This window comes from Cydia pomonella, chromosome 20, assembly GCF_033807575.1.
Source record: "Cydia pomonella isolate Wapato2018A chromosome 20, ilCydPomo1, whole genome shotgun sequence".
Lineage (NCBI taxonomy): Eukaryota > Metazoa > Arthropoda > Insecta > Lepidoptera > Tortricidae > Cydia > Cydia pomonella.
In genome coordinates this window covers 7209021-7232664 of record NC_084722.1, presented here as the reverse complement: position 1 = coordinate 7232664, position 23644 = coordinate 7209021, and the positions used below count along the sequence as shown (strand labels likewise).

The following is a 23644-nucleotide window of genomic DNA, read 5'->3' as shown; positions in this document are numbered from 1 at the left end:
ATTTCAAACAATTTTCGAGTCATAACGTATTGAAGGAAGGGTTGTTATTAAAATAACATTACTTAGTTTATTGTTTAATATTTATTACTTACAGTATCTTTACACTAATTACTAATGTATAATCGCAGTTTGTAGCAAGGAGGATATTAAGGAGTATTACATAAAATACTAATATTAATGTTTTAAGGAGCACGTTAACATTTCCGATGATGTAGCTGGACGGGGTAGCCATTGACGGAGGCGACGGACACGGCCAGCACGAGGCGCATGTCTTCGTACGACTCCGGAGAAGTCAGCCGGAACTCACGTAACACCTTCACGCACATAGTCTTCACCAGTTTGGTGCCGAAATATCTCCCTGTAAATATTTCATTAATATAATCTTTGCACACAAATTACCTAGTCAGATAGAGAATTCTCGAATAAGGGTTTGAAATACAGGAACACACTGTGTCCTGTGTCTATTGTCATCTATAACGAGTAATTGATATTCTTCAAATGCATGCATGGTTTACTATGGTCACTACTGAATATTCCATTGGTCTTAACCTATTTATAAAATTACGCAACTAGTATGTATGTCTCAGCATATACGTTTGAAAGGCAAAATAAAGTTGAGAACAATTACAATTAAAATACCTACTATTTTCACCTTCAAAAATGGTACCCGGTTTGAATTTACATTTTGATGTTAAAATGATGTCAATTTACCCGCCTATACAAGTACGCGCGAATGATTACAAAAAAAGGTTGGTTAATAATAAAATACAAAGTTTTATACCCATGCAATCCATCGGTCCCAAGCTGAATGGTATATAGCAGCTACCGTGGCGCAGCTTCGCTTGATCGGGGCTAAATCGCTCTGGGTCAAAGCTGTTCGGGTTGCTCCAGTACCGCTTGTCGCGATGCATGTGAAAGATTGGGATGACGAGCGAGCAGCCGGCCGGCAATGTTGCGTTACCTAAAAAAAGGTAGGTTTTTAGAATTGAACAGTTTGCAATTTGCATTAAAGCAAATCTACATGCGCTAGCCAAGCAAAAAAACAGTGTCAAGACAATGATTTTAATCTAAATGATTTTTCATTGCTCTGGGTACTTTTCTATACAACAGGTTTAACGCAAATTTAGATTTATATACTCTTAGCTTCACAAAGTGTAAGGAAAGGAAACGCTCCGAAAAGCCCTTCAAATATGACGTACGAAGACACAAAGAATCTATTAATAGTTGTAAAATAATTTTAAGCAATATGTCTGGGTTTACAATAGGATAAATAGGATAATTACGAGTATTCGATTAATGTATCATAGTATTAAGTTGCTAAATTGTATTATGTACTTCGTAAGTGAAAATTAATTTACACGAACAATGTTTACATACTCTTCTACTTATTACATACTCTCACAAAATCACAAAAACATTCTAGACGTGTAATTATATGCGGTGACTACAATATAGATCGTTTAAATACCAATACTATTAATACAGAATTTGAGCGAATACTACAAAGCTATAACTTTAAATTACAAATTAATGAACCAACACGCGTCACTAGTACCTCTAACACATGCATCGACAACATTGCTATTAACTTTAAAGCCACAGTTAAATGTAATGTACACAACTTGTGCCTCTCAGACCACAAAGCACAAACAATTTCAGTCCCAGTTAAGTGTCTTAACGCTGTGAAATATTGGTACGAATGGAAAAGAGACTTCAATATAGAACATCGTAAAAAGTTCCAGGATGCTATACAAAGCCTATCATTTTCCGACATTCTCTCATGCAATACTACGAATAGTGCCTTCAATAACTTCCATAATATAGTTAATCTATTTTTTAATCTGTGCTTTCCTTTCAAAAAGGTGAGAATTAATGCAATTTGCAAACCGAAGTGGATCACTGTAGGATTAAAAAAAGCTCTAAAAACAAAACGAAAGCTTTACTTTAAATGCATTCATTCATCTGAAAATATTCATAAAGCAAACTATAAGAAATACTCAACTCTACTAAAAAAATGCATTAAGAAGGCACATAGGTTACAGAATCACAATTATATATATAAGGCAGATAATGTAGGGAAAGCAACATGGTCAATTATAAACAGTCACATAGGAAAGCGTCAGCCGAGCCATTTCACTGATAGTATGATTTTTGACGATCAAAAAATTACTGATGCAAAAGAAATGGCAAATAAACTAAATTGTCAATATACTACTGTAACAGACAATTGTAATAGTAACACAAGTAAATACCAATACAAATTACATAACTTGGACTCAACAATATACTTATATCCGACAAGCCCAGCTGAGGTTGCAAGAGTAATCATGACACTAAAAAACTCTAAAGCAGCTGGTTATGATGAACTACCCACGTCAATTATAAAAGAAAATTCGACAGTGTTTGCATTTGTACTAAGTCATTTGATAAACTTATCTATGGCTGAAGGCGTCTTTCCTGACAAACTTAAGCTCACGATTATTAAACCTTTACTGAAAAAGGGTGACATAACGGATCCATTAAACTATAGACCCATAGCGCTAATACCAGTATTATCAAAAAATTTTGAAAAAATTCTACACAAAAGAATGTCAGATTTTTTGGAAAAACATAATCTTTTTACCAAAGATCAATTTGGTTTTCGTAAAAATAAATCTACAACACTAGCAGTACTGGATCTCATGAAAAATATTCTGAATTGTAGGAATAATAGAATACCTGTCACTGGCATCTTTATGGACATGTCAAAGGCTTTTGACAGAGTAAATCATACCATATTACTGACAAAACTATACCACTGTGGTATTAGAGGAAACTGTCATGAATGGGTACGAACTTACTTAAACCAACGTGTTCAATGTACAGAAATACCGAAATATGACGATACCACAAAAACGTTAATAAAATATCGATCCGACTGTCTTAACGCTACAACTGGCGTCCCTCAAGGCAGTGTCCTTGGACCATTACTTTTTCTCGTCTATATTAACGACTTGCCATCTCTTACTAATCACAAGATGACGCTTTTTGCTGACGACGTTTCTATAGTCGTACAAGAGAAAGATACCCAAAATTATGAAAATGAAATCAACCAAGTCTTTGAGGATGTCAACCTGTGGCTCGCAAATAATAACTTGAAAGTTAACCTCATTAAGACTAAATTTATGGAATTTTATGCACCACAAGGGAAGCCAAGGAACGTAAATATAAACTATGATGGTCATGCGATTGAATGCGTGTCATCAATTCGTTTCCTAGGTGTTATTTTAGATTGCCATACTAACTGGAAAGACCATACTGAAACGCTAATTGATAAATTGAACAAGTTTATATTTGCCCTACGAAGGCTCTCTCAACTTTCTTCACAAAAAACTGCCCTATTAGCATTCAATGGACATGTGATGTCCAATTTGCGTTATGGTCTAATACTTTGGGGAAACTGTAGTAATATGCAGAAAGTGTTTCTGCTACAAAAGAAATGTATACGGGCAATATGTGGTGTGCATCAAACAGAACCCTGTCGACCTCTTTTTAATAAATTAAAAGTGATGACACTACCCTCATTATACATTTATGAGATAAGTTTATTTGTCAAATATAATTTAGGTTTATTTAGAAATAAGGCATCTACTACAATATATCAATCTCGAAACGGCACTGATCTATGTTACCCATTCCACTCAAAGACAGCATTCTTTGCAAGCAATGTGCTATGTATGTCTATAAAAATATTTAATAATTTGCCCGTAGAAATAAGGGATTCCGACATGCCTGAATTTAAATATAAATTATATAAATTTTGTTTGGATAAGTGTTATTATAGAATTGATGAATATTTAAATTAACTTGTTTAAACTAATAAATAATAATGAATAATGATTATAATATTTTGTAAATCTTAGATATAAATTAATTAATGTTAAGTATATGATTATAATGCATGGTTATATTGTTCAAATTTTTTATATGCTATACTTAGTTATAGTACCTAGTTAATAAGGAAAGTTTGCATGCTTCATTAAGTAAAATGTACGCACTTAAAATTACTTACAGACCAACTATGTTTACCACTACATTTTGCAAATAAATATATCTTTATCTTTATCTTTATCTTTATCTGTTTGCCATATACCTCGCCTGAAACGCAGGGAATCCTAGTGCAGGCACATGTAAACAATCACTATTTTTAAGTCTGTGTTTTATATGGAAGTAACCATGAAATGCGTGTTTTGAAATAAATTATGTTTAGGTTTTATGTTTATGTTTATTTAAATGCGATGAAAAATTTATTTGCAACACACTTGACTGAAATATACGTGTTCATATTGCATATCATCATTTGGAAATTAAAGAGTGTTTTTCCAACCCCTAGTCATATTTTATGACGTGAATATAAAATTGACTGTTTCATCCATCTCATGTCGATGTTTTATATGTTCGCTTTTTCGTGGTTGAGCCCGTAGTGAAAAGTTGGTCCAAAAATTTTTTTAGAGATAAGCGAGTCTAGATATGTACTTATTTGGAAATTGTCAGATATAGTCCTCTGCAGCATCACTTCAGTAGAAAGGAGCTACAGGACCTTCTTGAACGTTATGTACGGCATCTGATCGATGTCGTCATCAGTGACGTCTCTGTCGCTATCGCCAAATACGCTTTTTGTTTTTGTTAGAGTGATCTTGGTCCCAGCCTAGATACGTACTTATTTGGATATGTTCAGATATGGTCCTCTGCAGCATCACTCCGATAGGGATGAGCCGCAGGACCTCCTTGAACGTCATGTCTAGGTACGGCATCTGCTTGATGTCGTCATCAGTGACGTCTCTGTCGCTATCGCCAAATACGCTTTTTGTTTTTGTTAGAGTGATCTTGGTCCCAGCCTAGATAAGTACTTATTTGGATATCTTCAGATACGGTCCTCTGCAGCATCACTCCGATAGGGATGAGCCGCAGGACCTCCTTGAACGTCATGTCTAGGTACGGCATCTGCTTGATGTCATCATAAAAGACCTCTCTGTCGTTATTGCCAAACACGCCTTTTGTTTTTGTTACAGTTATCCTCATATCCTGGCACGAGTCTCTAGATACGTACTTATTTGGATATCGTCAGATATGGTCCTCTGCAGCATCACTCCGATAGGGAAGAGCCGCAGTACCTCCTTGAACGTCATGTCTAGGTACGGCATCTGCTTGATGTCGTCATCAGTGACGTCTCTGTCACTATCGCCAAATACGCTTTTTATTTCTGCGTACACCTTTTCCTGTTCAAAATAACAAATATCTATGGAAGATTAGTTGTCATAAAACTCATAAATTAAGTAAGACATATCTAGTTGCATACTCGTATAAACTCATTGAGACAATTCTAACAACCTCTAGCACAATTAGGTTGCGTTGTTTTATCACAGAGTTCCTAAGGCCACCTGTCTCTATCATCAGATCGGTTCGATGGTACCATAATATTGTACATATGTGACGTTATCTATGAAAAGGGACATTATTGTCGATGGCGCTTCCGCCGTCATAAACGATCCGATACTAATACAATGCTGCGCGACGCAGTGCGGCATAAGCGCCATCGACAATAAGGTCCCGTTTCCTAGATAATGCCACATATTATATATACTAATTTTCAGCTCAATCGGAAACCGGGAAGTGGGTCAAATTTAAATTGAAAGATTTGATTACAGATCCACACAATGACAGACAACAGGACAGGTGAAACTAAATAAAAGCAAAATACACAGTGAAATGGATCTGGCAGCAGTTCTAGATGGCGCTTCACTTTCTGCAATTGAATTGACCTACCCTTCGCTAGAGCTTGAGAATCAACATCAAAAAGGTAATATGTTTCGATTTATTCACGAAAGCTGGCTTCGATTTTATATGCAAATATTGGCAGTACAATACAAATTTTGTAACTATAGATAGATTGATAAGAGCAATCTACCTATAATTATATACGTAAACCTTCTTCAAGAATCACTCTATCGATAGATCAAAGTCGTATGAAAATCTGTTCATTAGTTTTTAGTTTTGGAGTAGTTTTATAAGATGTAGTGCATTGACGTTTTCCCCTAGACTTGCGTGACAGTTGTGCACATAGCGAATAATTGAAATAAACAATTGTAGACAAATTCACCTCTTCCGATAATAAGGACATGTTACATCATGCCTCATAGTGCTTAATAGTTACTGGTTTAATCTCGCTTAAAAAGGTAATAACAATAATAGGTAAGGCATTTAACTGTTATTTAATTTATATTTAAAGAATCAATCAATCAATCATTTCAATTTTACCTGATGGTCAGGATGATACGCCATCATCAGCAATAAGAAAGATGCCATCTTTGCCGTTGCCTCTTGACTCTGTAATAAATTCAATATATTCACGCTCAAAATTTTTTTTCTATTTTTTTTCTGGTTTTAAGCACCTCAATGAGTTATTAGGGGTAATATAAAGTACAGAAAAATAATGAAAAAAAATATATGTATATGATCTTCTAGGAAACATATACTTCATTTTTCTAGAATACTTGGCGTTGCCCAACTTTCACCATATGACCATTGACAACCAATGTCTAGTATCCTTGACATTGCGCAAGGCTTAGAGATAATAAATAAATAACAAATTTATAGTTTTTTATACATTTTTTTTATTGAGCAACATGAAAAGAAAAGAAAAAATATTATTTTGCTACTAGGCATGCGTTTTGAGCACTCCAAGTTCGTATTTCCTTTTTTGCAATACCCGCATCTTCCGTATCCTGTATTATCATACTGAACTACAGGTTGAGGTCTTGGAACAACTGTTGCCCTTCTGACATGTACATCGCATCTGACGGCCTAGACCTGTTTATATCTTAATACTTTGGGTGCGTTGTTTTATCCGAAATTATTGATGCTGACTGTACTAAAGTGCTAAAAATACGTACCGAAGTAAATAGTGTGAATATTTCCCTCAGCATTTCATCATAGCTTGATATTTGATTAGACAACACAAGCCTATCTACGACACTTAGTTCGGTGTTGTGTTCATTGTCACCTTCTAATTTAAGGATCTCCATTTTCCTTTCATCACCCATGGCTTCCAGGACTTTAAGTCTGTGCTGCACAATAGCGTCTACCATCTCTTGCATCTTCTTTATAAACTTTATTTGCATTTGATAATATTTTGTTATTCTGTACAGTGGTTCTATTTGAAGATACCATTTCGTCATCCTCATGAAGACGAGTAAATATATCCTGCAATAGAATTTCGACAAATGAATGTAGGTCAAATAAGTATTCTTTGAAGCAATGAACAAAATAGATTTACGTACTCGTGTGATTCGCTGATGATCGAATGCATATGTGGCAGGTTCAGTGTTTGTTGTCTCGTCAATCCCATCAATGCCTCTAAAATAATAACACAGAATATATAAGAAATATGATGCAGAATGATGGGTTTATTGAATTTTTTGCATGCTAGTTTTTATACTGTACTTTCAGCCAGTCAGTCATTTACTTCTATCAAGCTCAACACCTGAGTTGCGTTATTCTATTACACTTCCTACCTGTATTTTCCATTGGCAAACCAGGTTTATAGATAAGGCTGTTTGTGCAAAAATACCTTCGCATGTAAGGCGTTCTTCTCTAAAAGTTGCATTTCTCTACCGATTCTGGTGATTTTTTGTACAGGTTCGATAATGAAATGAAATTATTGTCAATTAATATTTGGGAATTGTTCAAAATGGTGGAGCCATGGAGTTTCGCGAAGTCTGCTCATAGAATTACAAGTATTAGAACAATACAAGGGCAATCTTACGGCAAATAGTGTAAGTGGTTCCCGTGACGACGTCGTCGTAAATGTCGAAGGCCTCGCCGACTCGGCCCCGCAGCCTCGCCAGCGTCTGGTCAGCCTCCCTGTTGAACACCTCTTCGTAGCTCTCCACTGCCCTCCGGCCGTAGTTGGGCAGCGCTATTTTCCTTCGTGTTCGCCAAGTTGGCCCTGTAATTAAGAATCAGATGTAGTTTTTGAGATTTTGAAATTCATATTGGTTATTGGGGGGAACCAACGTTTTTTTAAGTCTGATTACTAATAAGTAGATGTTTAAGTCGACTATAAAGATAAGGGTATAACAATATCCATCTAGAATTTGATTGAAAACATCTTTCAATTAAATCCATCCGCCGTTAAATTCATGGCGCTTACGCGTTTAGGTCGCGCGATTCACACTCCGCTTCTTTGGTTTGTTGTTGAAACAACAACAACTCATGGCGCAAAGCAAAACACTGGTTATCTATGCCGGTTCTATACGTCGTAATAATTTTAATAGGTAACAGGTTTTTAAAGGGTCGGTAATGCGCATGTTGGTGTGGCAGGCGTCCATAGACTACGGTGATTGCTTACCATCAGGCGGGCCGTATGCTTGTTTGCCACCGACGTGGTATAAAAAAAAAAGTTCAATGGTAAGCAGTGTAATTTTTCTAAATCTAAATTACCGACCGAGAAATATGTGGAATTAGGACGTACCTGACCCGCTCAGAATGCCTTCTCCTAAAAAATCAGCCATGTACTTATACTGCGGTCCTTTGGTGCTAGTTTTCGAGTTCATGAGGAGATTCTGAAATGTAATATTAATTTAATTACACAAAGAATCCTAATCTCTTAAAAAAGCGTCTTAAAAGGGGTGACGCATGCATGCAAACAGCTGCAGGTTGTCCATACTTAGGGATTATTAAATTTCGATTTTGGTTTTACATTTTCAAGCGCAGGTGGCCTAGGAAGCGCTGGTGGCCTAGCGGTAAGAGCGTGCGACATTCAATCTAGGTCCCGGGGTCAAACCTCGGCTTGTACCAATGAGTTTTTCGGAACTTATGTACGAAATATCATTTTGATATTTACCAGTCGCTTTTCGGTGAAGGAAAACATCGTGATCAATCCCAACAAGGCCTAGTTTTACCCTCTGGGTTGGAAGGTCAGGTGGCAGTCGTTTTCGCAAAAACTAGTACCTACGCCAAATCTTAGGATTAGTTGTCAAGCGGACCCCAGGCTCCATGAGCCGTGGCAATATGCCGGCAAAACTAAACCTTACTAAATTAGATAAGATAAGGTTTACCTTGACATCATCAGGATCGCTGACGACCACGTTGAGGTCGGGTCCGAGCCAGAACCGCCACACATCGCCATATTCCTGCATTAGCTCGCCGACCACGTTGCTCAGTTCTGAAAGGTCATGCCGAATATTTACTTATATGCCTAGACTAGTAATGAGCCAATAAGAAGCGCTGGTGGCCTTGCGGTAAGAGCGTGTGACTTGCAATCCGGAGGTCGCAGATTCAAACCCCATTTCGTACCAATGAGTTTTTAGGAACTTATGTACGAAATATTATTTGATATTTACCAATCGCTTTCCGGGAAGGAAAACATTGTGAGGAAACCGGAGTAATCCCAATAAGGCTTAGTTTACCCTCTGGGTTGGAAGATCAGATGAGTCGTGGCAAAATGCCGGGAAAAACACGAGGCAGAAGACTGAAAATGACCCAATAAAAGTACTTAGTAGAAGAAAACAACTTAATCAAAATCGTTAAAATCGTGATATATATTATATAAATAATTACTTTAGTAGTTCCTAACAGACTTTATACTTATGCACTTAATTGAGAATTCTTTAATATCATAATTACTATTTATTTATTTATCGTTGAGTATTGGACCAGAAAACTCATGTAAGTATGTAATATAATATTCCGCATATATATATATATTTTTTTTTTTATACTACGTCGGTGGCAAACAAGCATACGGCCCGCCTGATGGTAAGCAGCCTCCGTAGCCGTTATATTGATCTTGACCGTCGATTATAATACCTGTCAAATTACCCTTTAATAATGACGCGTATAAAAGTCTATACCAATTCCAATTACTCTCGCTACGCATCCTCGCACCGCACAGCTACACATCTCTGGGCGAAACGCAGCCTTAACCTCAATTATGTGCTATTATCCTTTTATTACCGTTGCATATTCCTTAAAACAATTGAAAAAGGTGAAACTACTTTGTACACTAAACACATGCAATCCCCACTTAACCCTCATTTCTCCATTTGACCCCCGACGCCGACGCAAAAAGAGGGGTGTTATTATATGTTATATTATATGTTTGACCAGGCTGACGCAACTAGGAACAAAAAAGTTTTGTATGGAGTTTGTTTCGCAAATTATTGCCAACGAAGAAAAAGAAAATGTCTGTGCTATTTATTCTGTCAAGTTTACATCGAGTCAGTACTGTCAGCCTAATTGTTTTGTTTGTTATGAAGGCTTCAATGTTTTGTTCGGGTGTTTCGTGTAATTTATTTTTTATTTAGTGAAAAAATCGAAAATAGTGAACCGTGATCAGAGGAAAGAGCGAGTTTGTTACAATGCCACCGAGAAAACGGTTTACTAAGTGTGAAATTTGTGGCAAGCGAGCCACTCGAGAAAATCACGAAAAAAGGGATTTTAGGGCGGAATTTCCCTTGGATGAAGACCCATGTCTCAGGAACAAATATTCATGCTCATCACACAAATAAATACCCGTTCCAGGATTTGAACCTGGGACCATTGGCTTTATAGGCAGGGTCACTGCCAACTAGGCCAGACCGGTTCTCATGATTAACAGATATATAAATACATAAAAAGTTAGAACATTGATAAAGGGTTGTTGATAACTGGATGCCAAAAAACATGACTTATAGATGCATATTAGCGCTAAATAATCAGTAGATCATCTCATTAGTCATTGGCAAACACTTGGAACATAAACTGTAGATAAAGTCATGTTTGTCCAAGGCTGTATGTTTTCAGATGCAGGCAGTGGGTCAAATTTGTTGAACACGAAGAACTGATACATCTTCCCATAGAAAAGTTACATTTATTGAAACATGTATGTGCAGATCATTTTGAAAATAGAGCTTTTAATAAAAAAAAACTCGACTTAAAAACTGTATAAAAATAATTCGGGTCCACATTAAGCCCGACCGTATTAGTCCACTCAAAGAACTACGAGTATCCATTATATAACATACAACTTACTCGTAAATGTGGACTCGATACTAACCTGATTTTGAGTACAAAATTTGTAGAGAGGAGAGGCCTATGTTTCAACCCACCCCATTTTATCGATATCGAATATCGATAAGAATCGCAAGCGTGCAGCGTACTACACTATTTAAATCGGTTATGTTGGTACTATGGTTCCTTGACAGTTCTTTGTCGTACATTTTGGTAATGATTTGCGAAACAAACTGATTCCACTCGCTAGTATGGGAGTCCCGTCTCTGTCTGTGGCATCGTACCTTGATGCCTTGTGGCAAAGTAGCGGATCAAATAACGCTAAATAAGTATTAAAACAGCTTAACAAAAACTGATATCTTTAATATAGAACAACTGAGACTGTAAAAGATATACTTTGGAACCTGAATTTTAGAAATTCTTCTATATTTTGAAAAGTTATCTGAGATGTCAGATACTTTTGGCGCGTTGTTTAGTCCGCTACTATTGATGCTGACTGTACCTCTGCAACGAATGGACCGATTTCTACGAGGTTTTTTACGTGAAAGCGAGTTTACTTGCAGTGGTTCATAGCTTTGATTGATAGAAATCAATCCAGCTGTTTGAAGAGTATCAGCTCTTTTCCAAAATTATGTAAGACATGGGGTTCTGAATATTTTAAGTTAATAGTTATTCTAGGAATAAATTATTGTTTACTTAGTCCCGAGTACCTACACTAAAATGTGATCTCATTCGAACCTGGTTCAACCCAACTGAGTAAGTACTTGCACCTTACGGAAGGACACGGTCATAGATAATTAATTATGTATTGTCATATTCCTGGTGGTGAGTAAGGTTTCATGATTTCTTTCTTCTCAAAATGAACGAGCTCAAGAATTCATAAGTATTGGGGATTCCTTTCCTCAGTATCAATTATTATGATAATAATGTGCACACGACAATCCTTTTGAAAACTGGTTGTTCTTGAAAGGGACTGTGGTTATGGTTATTAGCCACTTTAATCAGGCATGGTAAGCAAGCATGCTCAATTACTTTTGTTTCTTACCATGGTTATTTGTTGCAGTTTACTTGACTATCAGGAATTTGTAATTACAGGGTATTTATTATAGTTTGGTTTTCCTGGTCAGATGTTAAGGTGATATTATGATTATAAATGTCTGTCTATGATTAAGTGTACATTGAGCTTGTATTTTTTTAAATAGTTCCAGCTGACTTCGAGCGAATACGTGAAATTGTAAATTTCTTCTCTCCTCTCTTTTCGGAAGTTGGTTAAAAATATAACTCCAGACAATAAAAATAACAGATGCTCCTTAGATCAAGAATAAAATAGTAGTTATAGTAGTGTGTGATGATGATGATGATAGTAGTGTGTTTGGGCTTGATTTCGAACCGCTCAACAAGCTTTACATATTATATCGCTATCAAAAAGCACAAACAGGAGGTCGACCAGCGGCACCCCTTGCATGGACATATCCCGCTACCTGCTTGTCTTAAAAGTCGCAGGAGTTTCAAGCGGAGCAACAGCCTCCGGCAGGGTGAGCCACCTGATGTGCGCCGCTTGCTGAGGTAGACCCGGTGGCCTCCACCGGACGTGTACGTGCAGGCTTTGGAGCAATTACCTCCTAGCCATCAGAACCTTGGCCAATTTGGAAGTCCTTAAACAGGCTCAGGTCCCAAGTTGGCCGCTGTAAGCAAAACATGGCCAAATGTGGACTGCTCCGTAGACCCTCAACTCAATGTACCTGCGACACAGCAACGCAAACCATGGCACATCTACTGGCGTGCCTCGCATGCCCACGTTACTGCTTGGAGCTGGATCTGAGGGACGCGACAGCCAGTGCTGTCAACACCGCTACCTACTGGGCATTCTTTGTATGAGAAACGGACCTCGACACGAAAAGAAGAAAAAGACTAGCCTATCCCACCGGTGAGCATCGCTCTCCATACAACAGGGCTAGAGTCTGCGTATGTACGTACCTTCGGATGGGACCATGAATCTCAAAGCGTTGCCAAGTACGGGAAGCGCTGGCGGGCCGGTTAGCTGACTGGCCAGGGCTAACATTCGTCGGCGCCCTGCGCGCCACCGCGCCCACCACGCCAATGCTACCACTGCCACTGCCAACCATATGAACATCCTGGAATAAAATAATATGAGGAGTAAGATGACTATTTACTATTTATATTTTAAATTACCGCGCTTGATACGTGCTTTGCAGCCGTCAGACTTCTTTTACATATAATTTAATGTTTAAGATACCTATATACCTACTTGTTTGTTCTTTTCCTTGTTTTTCTAGTTCAGTCAATTGTTTTATTACATCGCGGTCATCGCGATGGGTCATTGCTGTGCATAGCGATTGCTGTTGCGATACCACACTACATGTATTTTGTTTTAGTAAGTTTTAGTGTTTATTTTATATACGAATATATTTACCATTTTAAGAGTAGAACAATCTGGTGTAATTTGGAATAGTTACGCGCTAAGATTTGAAGGTTAATGTGACAATAAAATACAATGTTTGATCTATTTCCGTGTCGTAAATATCCTTAACGTCCATCTTGAAACATTTGGGCAGCGCGTCAAAGCAATTTCGGTTCAACGCTGCATACAAAATGCTCTTATTATCGTGAGATCGTGAGCGCACGCATGGTAACTACAATGTAAGTACTGTTTCGTAAGAAAACCGGTCTCGGCTTTTGCAAAACTGACGCAGTTGTAAAAAAAGTCCACGTAAAAGGAGCATTGGGATAACTTGGAAAGCGGTGTAATTATGTAAAGGAAAATATTTTCTAAACTAGAAGCACTACTGTAGAAACAGTAAGTAAATACATAAATGCTAAATCTTGCTACTGTTTATTATAGCAATAAATTGTAATTATATGTCCTTATCTTTCTGTGCACACATGTTTAGAGTTATAGTCTAGATCTGAACTGTATGTTAATACTGTAATTTCCGCTCTTGTCCGTAACTTGTTTAGAGCCAAATAAATAAAACAAAAATTAAGTAAGGTGGCTTGGCAAGCTTTGCAGTAGCGTAAAAGAGTGAAATGCAAAAATATGTACATTATTAAGGACCTGTAAATCCTGTAATTAGTCAAATCTTAATCGATTCCATTGTGTTAAAGCCATTTCTATTAAGGTTATATGCATGAAAGTGTGTTAGCGTATGCCATTGACTTGTATGTGTACGAATAAAGTACAATTAATACAATTCACCAAAGTGCGTTTTCGCTTTGTTCGATCCGATATCGAATGTCTGATACGACTACAAAGAAGCAAAAAGTAAAAAATGCTCTTTTATATTTTTTATAAGTACATATAATTATTGTTTTTTGTTTAAAATAAAATAAAATTACTTGATACCTCCGTTAACGGATCGGACATGTGAAAACGCTCTACATGTTGCTAAAATATGAAGATTTTATAGTTATTTGCCATTTTCAAAATTACCCCGTTTTCGAAGTAATCCCAATGCACCTTCCTGCATTCTCTTTCAATAAATAGGTACCTTATTATAAAAGTCTGGTTGTTTTTAATCAGAAGACTTTTGCAAGGTCATGTCAGAGACAATTAAACATTGAAGAAAGCCTATCGCTATATAATTGTTAATAGTTCCTGTTTTATGTAATTTTTTTCTTACTGTACTTTTCTGTTTCCCGTTTTGCCATATAATTTGGCTTGTCGGGAATGCCTTAATGCATTCAGTCATCCATTTGTACTTATTTTTATTGTGCAATAACATTTAAATAAATAATATATTACGTTTGGTAACACTGAACCGTATTGCTGTATGGGTGCGAGATGTCTCAAAAGACATCTCGCGCCAGCTACAAGTCTGTATTACTTAACCGCCTCCACTGCATTCGCGGTATATATTGGCTGAGATTTTTTTTAATGCCAACTTGTGGAGATGCTGCAATAAGACCCCGATCGTGCAGCAAATCAAGCGCTGGAAATGGAGTTGGATTGGGCATACACGCCGAAGGGATCTTGACCACATACCGAGGCAAGTTATAGACAGGTATCCCCAAGGACTATTATTGTAGAGGTGAAGGCTTGTATTGGGAAGACTTGGAGCGAACTCAAGCACAAGCTGAAGACCGATCCAGATTTCAGCGCACTGTGGTCGCCCTCTGCCTCATTTAGGGGACATGACATAGGACAATAAGTCAAGTAGGTTAGTCAGCACTGAACAATCAAGAGACGGAAGCGGCTACAGTTTTTTGACAGCCATTTTCTTAAGGGGCCCACTGATTACCAGTTCGCCGGACGATATCCGTCTGTCAGATTCGCGATTGTCAGCTTTTGAGAAGTTGCGTTCGGCGCTCGAGGTCACAAACATGGATTATTCATTGGGCCAACATCATAAACAAGTCTGTAAAAGATCAGAACTACCGGATTTGACGCAAGGTAGGTTGACAATAACTTAATTTAAGGATCCCCAGTAAGCTCGGTTCTGCATACAAATGTAGTTACGCTCTCATTTTTTACTTACAGTAGGATAAGGTAATTTATAGGTCTAAGCGCTGGTGGCCTAGCGGTAAGAGCGTGCGACTTGCAATCCGGAGGTCGCGGGTTCAAACCCCGGCTCGTACCAATGAGTTTTTCGGAACTTATGTACGAAATATCATTTGATATTTACCAGTCGCTTTTCGGTGAAGGAAAACATCGTGAGGAAACCGGACTAATCCCAACAAGGCCTAGTTTACCCTCTGGGTTGGAAGGGCAGATGGCAGTCGCTTTCGTAAAAATTAGTGCCTACGCCAAATCTTGGGATTAGTTGTCAAGCGGACCCCAGGCTCCCATGAGCCGTGGCAAAATGCCGGGACAACGCGAGGAAGAAGAGGAGAAGGTAATTTATAGGTCTAGTCCTGTAATTATTTTATGTAGCTTCAGATACCATAGTTGAAAAAAAAAACAGCAAATTGAAGTTTTTCATACATAACTTATTTATGCTCTATTTCGTTTGTTTTATAAACTGGAGCTATATAAACTCATTACAGGACTAGATATTCCACATGTCATGCTATTATATGTTTAAAGTTTCATTACAATCCAACATGTAGTTTTAAAATGAGAACGAAACTCCGTTTGTATGGGAAGGTGACATTCGGCCGAGCTTGCCGGGGACTCTTAAAAATGGCATGATGTGGTGACGAGCACACTGACTTACTGGGATGTATTTTGCCTCACGTACATTTTACATTTTACAAGATGTTGATCCATTGGCAAAAACCCCAAAACCGATAATCGTTTTGCTAATAAAGACCTCGCCGTGTCCGCCGGTGGTAGCATCGTCAATTATTATCATTAGGCTACGTTCAGTCTTGAAGGAATAATTGTAAAGAGGGAAAGAGTAATAATTACTTACTTTTTTTTATTTTTCAATAATTAATATTAATTATGACTTAACTAACATAGGTAGCTTGTAACCTAATAACTAAACTAGGTACAATTGTAATGCAAACTATTTTGTCTAATTTTAAACAGAAAAAAAAATGGTTCGTTAAAGAATTGTATGATACATAAAACTAGATCCGCGAACCCGATTCACATTTGGCTCAATTGTTATTATGGTTTATAATTTAATTTTTAGTCACCCTACACTCAATGTTTAACTTGTTGAACAAGGCCACTGCACGGAGGTATTTGAACTCTTTAACAGATTGATCATGATCATGAGATTGATCTGAAATTAAATGCGATTGTTAATATCATACCGGGTGAGCCCTGTAATACGAGCAAATAATTAAAACATAAATTGTACTCTCCAAACGATAAAACTTTTATTTCATAATTTTTAACCTTTTGAACGCCAAGAACACCTGAAAGCGTCATTACTAGTCGTGCCCACAGCGCCAAGGACAACTATAGGTGTTATGGCGGATGCTGTCAAAGTAACCTTCACACTTTCGAGTAAGGTTTCCATTAGCTCCCTTGCACCCGGGATTTTGGGGTTTGAATGATGTTTGTGTTTATGACATAAAGCGTTCAAAGGGTTAAATATTATGAATATAAGATAAATATAGTTTATTTTTTTAGTAGGCATATTACAATACGCTAATGATCGTCAAATAAAGCTACTCCAGCTCTAACCTAAGGACCGGTTTCAATATCCAAGTAAAGTCCTGAATAAGCTGGCATTTATCTGACGAATAAAGTCATCGTTGGCGTTTCACAATCTTCAAATAAGCTTAACTGGTAGATAGAGTAGAAATATTTACGCAAGTTTAATCTGTAAGTTAATTTATTCGTTGATTAACTATCCAATACTTTGACATTGTGAAACAGGCCCTTAGACTTCCTATTTTTCATACAATGTACGCTATCATTATGGTAATTGACGTTGCTTGTCACACTTTAAAGTGTATTTATTGGAAATCAAAACAAGTTATTTTTGAAAGTTGCTGAACAAATCTTGGTCAGTTTGAGAAGTACAGCCTACAGATTAATTTATTGCTCCAGTGCCCTCCAGATACATATAGATTTAATCTAGAAACTTTCAAGACTGGTATTGTAATACGATATCTAGTTTATAAGTTTAGATGATCTTCAAGCTTCAAGCTCCCGGGCGCAAGGAAGCTAAATTTAATGTAGGTGAACCTTACTCGAAAGTGTGAAGGTTACTTTGACAGCGTCCGTCATAACACCTTTAGTATCTAAAGTTGTCCTTGGCGCTGTGTTACTCTTAGGTACTCTTCGTTAAATATTACTAGGTAAGAAAGGCTATTATACAAATATTGTTGAGTAGACGATTATTTAACGGACAAAAAACGTATGATTGGATACCTAATCTACATTTAGGCGTGACATATTCGCTATGTGCACGACTGTCACGCAACCTAGCAGCCGCAAATCTAGGGGAAAATGTAAATTCACTACTTCTTATAAAATACAACTCCAAAACTAAAAACTACTGAACGGATTTTCATACGACTTTGATCTATCAATAGAGTGAATTTTGAGGAAGGTTTAGGTATATAACTTGTTAAGGTTTTGTGTAAATTGGTTGAAATATAACGATGTTGTCGGAAAAAATCACACTGGCTAGGTGCTTCAATCGAAAATGCTGCCTAATCCGTCCGTAGCTATAACAACACAATGTATGGTAGGTTTGTCCTTCTTTTATTGGTCTACAAAAAAGTCCGCAATGGTGTATCTTTTAAGGAAAACTTACTATACCCATGTTTAACATATACAAAAAGATCACCTAATATGTGGCATTTGCAAAGCTATTTACACGGATACAGTATATTTATTTAAATGAATATTTCAGAAGTAATCTTAAAGTTTCATTTCGAGCCATATAACTTGTAGGAAATGTTAAAGACTTGTAGCCGGCTAACTAAAGCGGTAATAACTAAATGAAAACAGGTTCTTACAGTAAAAATATAATTGTAAAAAAAATATGTACAGTAAAATAAACTAATATCTGTCAGTACGCGACTCTACACCAAAACAATAAAATATCGTCACTGGCCTTAACATTCTTGAATCTTCATAGCCAAAACCAAACGATGATTACTGGCAGGAGGTGCTACTGAAGGCTACGCGGGCCCACCAGGCGCAAGCAGATGAAAACTTCAGCAGCAATTATCAAGAAATAAGTAGTCTTCAATTTTAGATAAGAAGAAAGGGCTGCGTTAGAGGCAGCCCATTAAGTAAGAATTCTTTTTTTAAATAACAATAGAGCGTTTAAGCTTTAATAACATTAGATAAATGTAATTTGATTTGTGCGATACGCCTTCAAATTGTCGAGCCAATTTCCCCCTAGAAAAAACAAAAGATGAACGAAAAAGGGCATACCGGCCAGTGCGCGCGGTGACTGCACCATGCAGGTTTGCCATGTTACAGACTATCCGCAGTTAGTTCTAATTTTTACCACCTCATGCGCTGGGATCGCTTTACTTACCTCCACCATGCACTTCGCACGGTCCCAATAAGTTATAATTTGATTTGAAGCTAAGGTGGGCAGCAGGTGTAACTCGACTCGATAAAGTGCGAAAAGAGCACATAAGAGAAAGTTTTAAAGCGCCGCCTACGCTGGTTCGGCCATGTCATGAGACGCCCTGAAGACCATGTCGTGAAACAGGCCCTAGCACTGCCAACTAATGGAAAAGGTAGAGGACGCCCATTAGCAACCTCGTGGTCCACGGTGACCAAGGACTTAGAGCTTGCACAAACAAATATTTCGACAACCCAGGACAGACTGTCCTGCTGACGCCGCAGAAGGAGGTGAGACGACCCCAAATAATGGGAAATGGCTAGGAGAAAGAAGAAGATATAAGTTATAATTTCATGTACCTGTATATTTAATGTCAAATATTTTTAATTATTCGAGCGTTTTTTTGCCTCTTTTTTATGTGACGTTTTTGCCACTTTTGTGTTATTTCTAGTCAGGATTGCGAGCCTTTTTGACCCTTATAGGAAAAAAAGTGTGCTAAAATTTCAAATTTAATAAGTGGCATTTTTTAAGAAACGCTTTATTCCCTAGAATTCTTGACTTTCAAAAAGTATTCTGTAAGAATCTATTTTGAATAAATACGAGTATATTATGATTATCATATTAATTAGGACGTACGATCTTCAATTTATTAACACTATCTGAATCTCGCAACATCTGTGTTATATCGCCCAAATTTAAATTTTAAACCGTTATCATGGTATAAATTTTGTATTTTTTAAATGTAAACAAAAATGTAAAAAAAAAGTTCTCAAATATAAGTAAACTGAATAGGACCACAAATTTACCTGAAATGCAGCATACAAAAATATACATCTTACATAATATACAGAATATGACATGAACACAATTTTACATACAATTAAGATTTGTAAGAGTTGAGAGCAAGAAGATATGTACCTACCTATGTCATAATTAATTTATCTGTTATCTTAATATATATATAAAATGCTAATGTGCGTACGTAAAGACAGGGTTTTCTCTACCACCACCAATTCCAATCAACTTCCTTTTGGGGTGGTAAATACCCCTCGATCTCCCGGTGGGAATAAGAGAGTTTGGTCGCGGTGGGTGGAAGTGGGTGGTTGTGGGTGGCAAAAATATGAAAAAATATACATCTGTCCTTTTCTAACTCATGAGAACTTCTGGAAAGTTCTAAAAATTTCTGGACTAATCTACAAAACTAGAATGTGTACAACTGTAACAATCGATCTAGAATGTTCGAGAAGGTTCTAAAAATTTCTAGAATGATCTAGAAAGATTCAAAATTGTGTGCAACTGCTAAAATCGATATAGAATGTTCCAGAAAATTCTAGAAATGTCTGAAATGATCTAGAAAGATTCAAAATTGTCTGCAACTGCTAAAATCGATGTGGAATGTTCCAGAAAATTCTAGAAATGTCTGGAATGATCTAGAAAGATTCAAAATTGTGTGCAACTGCTAAAATCGGTATGGAATGTTCCAGAAATATCTAAAAATTTCTGGACTAATCTAGAAAACTCTAAAATGTGTACAACTGTAACAATCGATCTAGAATGTTCGAGAAGGTTCTAAAAAATACATATGGAATGCTCTAGATAGTTCTAGAAATGACTATAATAATCTAGAAGCTTCTAGAAAGTTCCGAAATGTGTGCAACTATTGAAATTAATCCGGACGATCCAGATCGAAATTAAGTACATCGGAATGTTCTAGAGTGTTCTGATACTAGAAATTTCGATTTCCAACGGTATATAAACCGAAAATAAGTGACTTTTTGTCAATTGAACCGTGTTTACAGTCGCGAAAAGATCAATTGAAGTCAAGAGTAAACAGTGATTACATAAATTCAAGTGATTTGAACAAATGAGAAAGTAAAAACTATTTGACTATTCTAGAGTGTTCTGATACTAGAAATTTCGATTTCCAACGGTATATAAACCGAAAATCAGTGACTTTTTGTCAGTTGAACCGTGTTTACAGTCGCGAAAAGATCAATTGAAGTCAAGAGTAAACAGTGATTACATAAATTCAAGTGATTTGAACAAATGAGAAAGTAAAAACTATTTGACTATTCTAGAGTGTTCTGATACTAGAAATTTCGATTTCTAACGGTATATAAACCGAAAGTGAGTGACTTTTTGTTAGTTTTATCATTGTAACAACCAAGATATGCGTTTTGGTTAATTTTATTACACTTTTTATATTTACAAAGCCAAGACGAAAAAAAGTATTTGCAAAACCCAAAGTGGTTTCAAAAAGAAGGAAAATAGCACGTCACAATGAAACAGAAGAACAAAGAGAAAAACGTCTTTTGAACATTCGTAAAGGAGTAAAAAGAATTAGAGAAAATTTAACCGAAAAGGAAAGAGCACGTATTAATGAAGAAACACGATGTCGAGTAAGATCACTCCGAAATCGTCAATCGGCTGATCAACATGAACTGGAAAATACCAGAAAACAAGAAAGAATGACTACTTTACGCCAACGACGAGCTGCTTCATGTAAAATTGGAAGTTTAGAACTTCAGGCTTTCCATTATGATTGCAAAAAACAATACAATGAACATCCAAGTATTGTCATCGGAAAAATGGATACGATATGCGAGTATTGTCATGCACGGAAATTTAAAGGCGAATACTGCAGTTCTGTTAAATCGATAAAATATGTATGCAAATATATTAATAAAGGCAGTGATATGGCTGTTTTTACGTTAACCAATGAAAACCAGCATGATGAAATAGTACAGTATCAAATGGGTCGTTACATTAATACCAACGAAGCAATTTGGCGAATTTTAAGTTTTCCAATACACGATCGAGATCCACCGGTTCAACATTTATCCGTCCACCTATAAAATGGACAACGTGTGTTTTTTACAACAGAAACGGCATAAAAAGTTGCGACGGAACCACCGACTCGAACAACTTTAACAGCGTTTTTTGAATTATGCCAGAAAGACCAATTTGCTAAGACTTTACTCAGAAGTACCCAGCTATTATACATGGGATACAACAAGTAAACAATTTAATCCTCGAAAACGTGGAATGCAAGTAGAAGGACATGATGTGTTCAAGAGTGTAACACAATAGGACGAGTCTACACAGTGCATCCAAAAAACGCTGAATGTTTCTATCTACGCTTATTACTTCACACTATTCGTGGTCCAACGAGTTTTGAAGACCTAAAAACTGTCAATGGTTACATTTTTGAGACATCGTGAAGCATGTCAAAGATTAGGTCTACTTGAAAACGATAATCATTGGGATACACATATAATGTGTAATATGTAAATGTATTTATCATATATGTAATACGTATAATATCATATGTAAATAATTGTGTGAATAAAACATAAATTTTCCATTTACTAAGGTGTTTTTTATTTTAACTTATAATTATTTCAATTAGTTAATTAATTAAATATACTTTCTATACACCGCATATTTAATGGTCGACTACTTACTTACTTACTTACTTTCAATATCTAAGATAGAAATCTATATTATCGACGTTAAAAAATGCATCCTCAAATATTTTTTATACCATTAAACATGCGATGTATTTTAACCCGAGCAACGCCGGGTTTCGCAGCTAGTTCAATATAAATTTATACAAATTGCAACAATATGGTAATAATTAATACTAAATATCAACATATCTAATAAGTATGTCAATTACTATTAATAAAGAATGCGATTATTTAATAAATTAATAGCATTTTTAAAATGTTTCGTTAGCAACTTACCTCGAGTGACACAGTCCGCGCACTGTACCTAACCTTTCCGAAGGCACTCCAAGTATAAGCCGAAGGAAGCTCGCGTCACCACGACTCGCTTCTTGTCCCTTTACCCCCTAAAACCTACAAACAAGGTTGAAATGCGCGACAAACTGATCAGAATTATGTTCTTTCTATTCATGATACTTTTATAATCTGTCATCCTGATACGTTGTACCAAGTTTTTATTTAACTTGCCTGTTAGTAGGTACATGTTAGTTTGCTAGTGTGGGCCAAATCTTAGAAGCTAAATTTGACCCACTTCAAGTTTTCCGATTGAGTTGAAATTTTGCATACGTAAATCGGATGACAATGAAATATTATGATGACGTGGAGTTGATCTGATGATCAAGACAGAAGATGGCCATAAGGACTCGGTGATAAAACAACGCAAACCAATTGTGTTTGAGGTCGTTAGAATAGTCTTGTTATGAGTATTAGTTGCCTGTAGAAAGAAAAGTACAGTCAGCGAAAATTAAATTTTTGCTTCAAACTTAATTACTTTTCGCGTAAACTTTTTTATTTTTACTTCACATATACGTACCTACTCATAAGTAGTGTATGAAATATTGTGGATGTTGTTTTAAGAAGAAAGAGGACGGCAGCTTCTCTTTACAAACGTAGTCCTCATTTTCCTCTCTGAATATTGACATTATGGAATTATTTTTTACATAATTTGATGTATATTAACCATGCCTCTACGTTTGACTTTTTTCGATTTTTTGATTATTGTAAAAATTAGGAGATAATAATAGATTTCATACAAATTAAATGCTCTTAACTCTTATAATAATTAAAAATTGGAAAAAATCAAACGTAGGGCCATAGCTGAGGTTGATATACAACCAATTATGTCAAACTATATTTAATAATATTCAGAGAGGAAAATGA

General features: G+C 36.4%; 1 protein-coding gene across 3 annotated transcripts; it reads right to left on the bottom strand.

The window, feature by feature from the left end:
* Positions 1–77: 77 nt before the first annotated feature.
* On the bottom strand, positions 78–22871 carry LOC133528822 (cytochrome P450 4C1-like). Of its 3 annotated transcripts, none has more exons than XM_061866293.1 (11): positions 22724–22871; positions 13009–13166; positions 9099–9205; positions 8513–8603; positions 7805–7987; positions 7320–7395; positions 6933–7242; positions 6298–6366; positions 5090–5258; positions 782–961; positions 78–358 (listed from the first exon to the last, which is right to left on the bottom strand). In XM_061866293.1, the coding sequence occupies exons 2-11, from the start codon at positions 13163–13165 to the stop codon at positions 195–197; spliced, it is 1506 nt and encodes a 501-aa protein (XP_061722277.1). In that variant the 5' UTR covers position 13166; positions 22724–22871; the 3' UTR covers positions 78–194. The 3 variants fall into 3 exon arrangements, with proteins under 3 accessions (XP_061722277.1, XP_061722279.1, XP_061722278.1); XM_061866295.1 differs by lacking the exon at positions 22724–22871 and adding an exon at positions 13225–13717 and having other exon boundaries at positions 13009–13146; XM_061866294.1 differs by lacking the exon at positions 22724–22871 and having other exon boundaries at positions 13009–13198.
* Between the last annotated feature and the right edge of the window lie 773 nt (positions 22872–23644).